At 45.5% G+C, this 7,816-nt stretch overlaps 1 protein-coding gene across 1 annotated transcript in view; it reads right to left on the bottom strand.

The window, feature by feature from the left end:
- Positions 1–1,140: 1,140 nt before the first annotated feature.
- Milr1 (mast cell immunoglobulin like receptor 1) overlaps positions 1,141–7,816 on the bottom strand; it is an 18,579-nt gene continuing 11,903 nt past the window's right edge. Inside the window, exons 5-7 of the mRNA XM_028780366.1 lie at positions 4,301–4,390; positions 3,272–3,340; positions 1,141–1,421 (exon numbers count right to left, since the gene is read on the bottom strand). Coding sequence (XP_028636199.1) covers positions 1,369–1,421; positions 3,272–3,340; positions 4,301–4,390 — 212 coding nt within the window. The 3' untranslated portion in view covers positions 1,141–1,368. The remainder of the gene's footprint in view (positions 1,422–3,271; positions 3,341–4,300; positions 4,391–7,816) is intronic.

Below are 7,816 nucleotides of genomic sequence, written 5' to 3'. Positions count from 1 at the left end.
CCCTCCCTCCCTCCCTCCCTCCTTCCCCCCCCCACACACACACTCACTCACTCACAGGTCTGCTCCTCCATACTGCAGGGGTCACAGGTGTGTGTAGCCACCCCTGGCTTTTTATATGGGAGCCAGCTTCAGGCACTCAGGTCCCTGTGTTGGCAGAGTATGTAAGCATTCTTTCCTGATGAACCGTCTCCTCTGGCCCTCAGACACATTTTCAGGGTCACCTTTATTTAGACATGGATTGTGCTTTGTGGTTTTATTGTTGTCTATTTGTGGTGGTTTTGTTTTTTCTTGTTTTTGTTTGCTTGTTTGTTGTTGAGACAGGATCACATTACATAGCTCTGGCTGTCCTGGAACTCACTATGTAAACCAGGCTGTCCTGGAACTCCCAGAGTGACTAATTCCAACAGGAGTGTTGGAATTAAAAACGTGCACCACCACATCTTAAATTGTGTTTGTGGGTTTTGTGTTTGAAACTTTGATGGACATGAGGAAAAGGGAACTTGAAAAACAATCATTACAATACCTTTAGATCCACTCACAAACAACACTGCTACCTAAGATTAACTTTGTTATTTTATTATTTACTTCTAGATGAGCTTGGGCATGTTCAGGGTGGTATGGCTATAGACTTATTTATTTTAAAGATTTATTTATTTATTTTATGTATACGAGTACACTGTAGCTGTCTTCAGAAACATCAGAAGAGGGCATCAGATCCCATTACAGATGGTTGTGAGCCACCATGTGGTTGCTGGGAATTGAACTCAGGACCTCTGGAAGAGCACTCAGTGCTCTTAACCTCTGAGCCATCTCTCCAACCCTGACTTATTTAATTATGTGTTTAGGTGTGTCCATGCACATGAGTGTAGTGCCTGCAGATGCCAGAAGAGGGCGATGGATCCTTTGGAAGCAATGTTTTTGGCAACTGAGTTGTAGGATGTAGAATCTGGACTCAAATTCCCATCCTTTGGAGTAGTGTCTGCTTTTAACTGCTGAGCCACCTCCACAGCCCCACGATAATTCCTTTTAAAGTTGTGTTGGAAAGGGAGAAGGTGGAAGGCTATAAAACCTACAAAACTCTTATCAAGCCTGGCTACTTTGGACAAGATTAGGTGCCTTAAATTAGCCAAAGGAATAGTGTCCAGATGTGAAAAATACATTCTCTTTAGGTGACCAGGTTAAATCTTTTTAGATTTTGTGTTTTAAGACAGAGTCTTGCTATGAGGTCCCAGCTGGTCTCAAACTCAGGATCTTCCTGCCCCAGCCTAGGATGAAACTTTGAAGTGCCAGGTAAATTTCCTATTTCTCCACACACATCAGCTTACTAGAAAGTCTTTTACATTGGGATACTGTCAGTTTCTTCGCACTTTAATAGGTGAGTTCAGAATAAACGTAGTCAGCTTTTCTATCCACACCGCCTTCTGAAATTGAAGAGGGAAAATAACTTAGTAAGCCTCAGCTATGAGTTTAGAGAAACTCTAAAAAGAATCCCCATTTGGGGTTGGAGAGATGGCTCAGTGGTTAAGAGCACTGACTGTTCTTCCAGAGGTCCTGAGTTCAATTCCCAGCAACCACATGGTGGCTCACAACTAATCTCTAATGGGATCCAATACCCTCTTCTGGTGTGCCTGAAGACTGTGACAGTGTACTCATACACAAAATAAATCTTAAAAAAAAAAAACAAAAACAAAAACAGAATCCCCATTTGAGGTGTGTTGTCTTAGGGGCCAACAATGCTGGTCACCAAGCTTGATGACCTTGGTTCTATGCCAGGGTCTTACATGGTGGAAGGAGAAAGAAGCTGACTCCCCCGACTTGTCCTCTAACCTCCGTGCTCATACCATGGCATATGTCGGCCCATGCACATACATACACAATAAGTAAGTATAATAGATTGGTTTTATTTAAAAGCCCTATTTCTAGATGGACAACCTGAAAGAAGCAAATATTAACTAGTCTTTTCCAGTTTAATAACAATTTATTCTGTGTGTATGTGTGTGTATGTGTGTGTGTGCATGTGTGTGTATTTGTGTGTGTGTCTGTGTGTGTGTGATGCATATGGGGATCATGAAGGCCATAGGAGGCCATTACATTTCCTGCCCTATCACTTCCTGTCTTATTCTTCTGAGATGAGGTCTTTCACTAAACCTGAACCTATGCTGGTTGTCAGTGAGCCCCAGAAATCCCCACATCTCACCATCTCACAGCCCCAAGCATAGCCACGCCCAGCTTTTTACCCGAGAGCTCAGGATCCAAACTCAAGTCCTCCTGCAAGGGAGGCAGCAAGTGCTCCTAGCCCCAGAGCCATCTCCCCACCACTTGAAAATGTTTTAGTAATGAGCCTGCATCCTCTATTGTGGAATTTTTTTTTTTTTTGGTGATAGTGTTTTGTTGTTGTTGAGATTTTGTTTATCTGTTTGTTTATGTTTTCAAGACAGGGTTTCCGAGTAGCCCTGGCTGTCCTGGAACTAACTCTGTAGACTAGGCTAACCTCAAACTCACATAGATCCACCTGCCTCTGACTCCCAGAGTGTTGGGATTAAAGGTGTACGCCACCACCATCTTTCTGAATTCGAGGCCAGTCTGGCCTACCAGAGCTACACATAGAAAACTCTGCCTTGAAAAACCCAGAAGAAGAAAAAGAAGAAGAAAAAAAAAAAAAAAAAAAGCTGGGCGGTGGTGGCACATGCCTTTAATCCCAGCACTTGGGAGGCAGAGGCAGGCGAATTTCTGAGTTCGAGAGTTCGAGGCTAGCCTGGTCTACAGAATGAGTTCCAGGACAGCCAGGGCTACACAGAGAAACCCTGTCTCGAAAAAACCAAAAAAAAAAAAAAAAAAAAAAACCCAGAAGAAAAAAAGAGATTTTATTTTAATTTTAACTAATGTGTGTGTGGTGCAGGTTTGTACATGTGAGCACAGGTACTCATGGAGACCAGAGGCACAGATGCCTCTGGTGCTGAAGTTGCTAGTGGTCATAGCCACCAGGCATGAGTGCTGGGATGTGAACTCGAGTCCACAGTACTCACTCAGAAATGTGAAACCATTTCTCCAGCCTGCCTTGGAAGTATTTAGAGGATAGTCCCGACCCTGTTTTCCCCTCCACCCACTTCTACATCTGTCAGATTAGTGGGGGCTATGATTGGTTACCGTTGACTTGCTAGGAGCCTGGAGTTCACAAACTCCATCCTTAGATACAAAGCCCCTGCTCACAGTGATGTCTCAGGGACTCTTGTGTCATTGCAGCATTGTCTCTTGTCCCATCTCGACTCACCTTGTTCCGTGGGTGCTGCCTCCTTGAAGACTGGAGTGGCATAGTGTATCTCCTGGGGTTGTTCTGCCCCTGGGCAAAAGACAGTGCATACGTGTTATTGGGCCAGGTCTTGGGTCCTCTGACCATGGGAGGGTGGTGGCCTGGGGCCTAGACTGAGCACTTTCCCTTTGGGGGTTAAGTGACTAAATATTCAACAGTTTGGTGACTCTAGCTAATCACAAAATACTGCAACCTTGCAAAGCGCTAAGGGAGCCGTTTTATGTACCCGTTTTCTCTAGCATGGCTTGAGAAACTTGGCTGGCATGGGTGGAGCCCTGGGCTTGTTCTCAAGCATTGGAAAAAACAAACCAACAAACAAGAATGAGATGTGCTCGATTCTGCAGCATGCAGACTATGATAGAAAGACAAAGAAGATTTTCATGGCCTCAGTGCAAAGTTGACGCACAAATTTAAGTCAGGTTGGTAATTAAGTCACATGGGAGGATTGTTAGGAGTTCGAGGTCATCCTGGGCTACACACAGTGAGTATAAAGCTAGCCTAGGCTAGATGCTAATATAGTTTTCATTTGTTGTCAAAATAGATATTTTTAAAGAGTAGTTTGTTGGATGTAGTACCATAGGCCTGTGATCTCAGCACTCGAGAGGCTGAAGCAGGAGGACTGCAAGTTTGAAGCCAGTCTGGGCTACATAGCATGACTCTGTCTGAAAAGAAAACAAATGAACATCATAAACTTCTTCAAAAGACAATCACCAGAGACTTTGGGATAGAGCATGGATCATCCCAAACTGAAATAAAGTCATCTCTAAAACATGTTACATGAAAAGTTTCCCTTTTTCTCTGGAGAATTTTATTTTATTATTTTATATAACCAGAGCTGTGTAGAGTACTTGTCTAGCATGTGTGGACACCTTGAGGTCAAGTCCCAGCATCTCAACATATATACACATGTATACATACATATATGTATACAGTTACCCCCAAACCAACCAACCAACCAAACTGGTCAAAACAGTCAACAAAGCCCTTTACCTGTTGGAGTTTCGCAGATGTTTTCATACAGCTCACCTCGCCTGGGCCCATCTCCAGAACCCTTAGACTCATTCTCTCTCAGAGTCTTTCCTGCTCCCCACCCCCCAAAAAAACAAGATATATAATCATCATGTTGAACCAATTTAGATATGTCTTTCCTGTCTTCTCTGCTAAGGGGAAGACTCTCTCATGATTCTAAGTGACATGCCAGGGGCTTCAACTAATGAGGGGAAAAAACCTCAGGTTTCTATATAGCGCTAACTCCTCTGGTCCAGGGTCCTCCTGACCAGGCCCTGGGGGGCCTTAGCCTATGTATCACAGTGGAAATGGACACGTGTTCTTTTTTTGTTGTTGTTGTTTTGTTTTGTTTTTTTCAAGACAGGGTTTCTCCGTATAGCCCTGGCTGTCCTGGAACTCACTCTGTAGACCAGGCTAGCGTCAAACTCAGAAATCCGCCTCCCTCTGCCTCCCAAGTGCTGGGATTAAAGGCATGCGCCACCACCGCCCGGCTCACGTTTTCTTTCCTTCTTGAAAGGAACAGTTGGTAGAGAGCCTTAATCTTCAAGAGATGAGTAATACAACTAAGTTCTATATCAGCAGGAATCAAAAATCAGTTTTTGTTTGGTTGGTTGGTTCCATTTTTCTGAGACAGGGTTTCTCTGTGTAGCCCTGGCAGTCCTGAAACTCACTCAGTAGACAAGGCTGGCCTTGAACTCTTAGAGATCCGCCTGCCTCTGCCTCCCAAGTGCCGGAATTAATAGCATGTTCCACCTCCGCCCAGCTGACATCAAACATCTTAATGCCACTTTAACAAAACCCCTGGGTGAGTTCACTGTTGAGATGTTTAAGAAACTGGGTTAAGTAGGGCATCTGAGCCGGGCGGTGGTGGCGCACGCCTTTAATCCCAGCACTTGGGAGGCAGAGGCAGGCGGATTTCTGAGTTCGAGGCCAGCCTGGTCTATAGAGTGAGTTCCAGGACAGCCAGGGCTGTATAGAGAAACCCTGTCTTGAAAAACAAAAAACAAAACAAAACAAAAAGTAGGGCGTCTGTTTTTAAGAGGTTTTAGGGTATGAGTTTGTCCTGGACTGGGTCTTGTGCAAGCTAAGCGAGCTGTAGCACTGCTCTTCACTGGCCATTCCCAGCTGCTTTTCAACGGTATCAGCTGCCCTCTGTGACCTTTGTCCTTGTAGAGATGGAGGGACCACAGGGGCTGACATCTGTGAACGAGTCTCACTAATTCAGACAGTATCTCCACAGCCCTATTCCATAGACCAGAGGGTAGAGGACCAGAGAAGCAAAGGCACCAAGTACCCAACAGCCCTCGGCTTGGCACCTTGTGTGCTTGAGACACAAATGCTATTTTGTGCCACACATGTGTGTCTGGTGAAGTGGCCACTTTGAAATCTTTACCAGAGAACTGCTTAGAGGTGATCAGGGAAAGCTTTCTACCCAGACAGTGAAAAGGGTTTGTTGTTGCTATTGTAGGTCAAGTGGGAAGACAGAGACAGGCTCCCATCCGACTTCACACACCAAGCTCTGACGGGAGCTGAGAAGCGGAAGGCTCTGCCCTTTGAGGGCCTTCTGCTTTGGACCAACTACATGCAATGCAGTGAACGTCAGAAGCCTCTTGTTATAAACAGTATTATGCATGCATACACACACACACACACACACACACACACCCCACAGGTGCAGAGCAGCACTGTTTACAGTGGTCTGAGGACCGGGGTGGGGCAATGACTTGAGGTTTTCAGCAGATCACATGGTTCCCCAGCCTAAAAAAGAAAGATATTCTGATATGCAAAGGAAACCAAACATCAAAGGACACCTGGGGGTGTGGCACAGCTGCTTGCCTAGCAAGCAGGGGGCCCTGAGTTCATTCTGCAGGCCTGTAATCCAACCACTCAGGAGGACCAGAAGTTCAAGGTTATTCTAACTACATGGTGAATGGGAGGCCAGCCTGGGCTACTGGAGACACTGTCACAAAACAAAATAAGACAGACAATTGTGTGGTTTCACTCAAATGAAATCCTAGAATAGTTCTGTCTGTAGAGACAGAAAACAGAATGTAGCTACAAACCAAAGGAACAGAATGAGGAACTGATCTCCTGGACCTTGGGTTTTAGCCCGGGAAGCTGACAAATTTGGGTGTGGCTTTACTGAGGGTCTCACAACAGAGATAAGAATTGACTGTCACTGACACAGACAAACTAGCTGAACTGGGACCTATGTGTGACTGGAAAGAGCTCTTGCTTAGCACATGACAGGGCCCTACACAGTACAAGAAAACAGAAAGATGCAGGAGTAGAACAGTAAATCTCACTGTGTGTATATTTTAGCATAACTCTTTGAAGACAGTCTGAGGCTCAGTTGGTAGAGTCTTGCCTGCATGAAGCTCTAGGTTTCATCCCTATTGACACATAAATTGGATGTAGGAACATGTGCTTCACCCCAGCCCTGGGGATGTGAAGGCAGGAGGACCAGAAATCAAGGCCATTCTCTAGTGCATGGTGAGTCTGACGTTATCCCCGGCTACAAGAGACCCAGACTTAAAAAGCATGTAAGCTGGAAGTAGTGGTGCAGACCTGTAAGCGCAGCATTCTGAAGCTGAGACAGGAGCATCACTGTGAGTTCAAAGCCAGCCAGGAATACTTTATAAGATCTGATCACAAAATAAGAGTACAAAAATTATCAATGCTTTTCAGACAGTGTAACGGCCGTTTCTTTTGTAACGGCCGTCAGGTTCTGCTACTTTGTAAAGGCCGGCCGGTTCTGCTGCTCCAGTCCGCAGGCCAGGGTCTAGCAAGAGAGAGAGTGGGGATGGAGGAAGGGGAAAAAAGGGGCGAGAGACGCAAAAGATAGATACAAGACAGAGTCCGGTGGCGTCTCTTCAAGTCTCTTCTTTATTCTCCTCTCTTCTTCTATATTCTCCTCACTCCTTCAGTCTCCTGACACCTCCCACCTTCTACCTTCTACCTCCTACCTTCTACCTCTACCTCTACCTCCTACTTCCTACTACCTCCTACTTTCTACCTCCTCAATAGAAAGGAAATCCTGGGTATTTATACCCTTTACCACGTGACTTGCCCTCGTGGACAATCTCAACTGAAGCCACTACGTCACGTGCCTTGTAGCCATGGATACCAGGAGCACCTTGCAGCTGGGGGGCACTAAACAGTGTAACAAGATGTTTATCAGAGTGCGCTCAGCTATTGCAGGCTGTTGAAACAAGTCTCTTGTCAGGGTATATGGCTCGAGATGGCTGTAAAGATGATAGCCACTTTCGGCTAAGAGTCGGCTCCCAACAGACAGTAGCTACAGAATTCTAATCCAGTCATGGGATTGGGGCTGTGGGCTGTGTATAAATCGTGTCCATGTGAGGGCTGGCTTTCCAGGCAAACTCCACAGAAGGAACCTGAAGGCAGTGCCCTATGAACCTCATGAAGTCTGTCTGTTCACCTCTTAATTTCTCTCTCTCTCTCTCTCTCTCTCTCTCTCTCTCTCTCTCTCTCTCT

Source organism: Grammomys surdaster, unplaced genomic scaffold (assembly GCF_004785775.1).
Source record: "Grammomys surdaster isolate TR1022 unplaced genomic scaffold, NIH_TR_1.0 371, whole genome shotgun sequence".
NCBI classification, from domain to species: Eukaryota; Metazoa; Chordata; class Mammalia; order Rodentia; family Muridae; genus Grammomys; species Grammomys surdaster.
The sequence above is the reverse complement of the archived record's forward strand: the minus strand, read 5'-3'. Positions and strand labels throughout refer to the sequence as shown.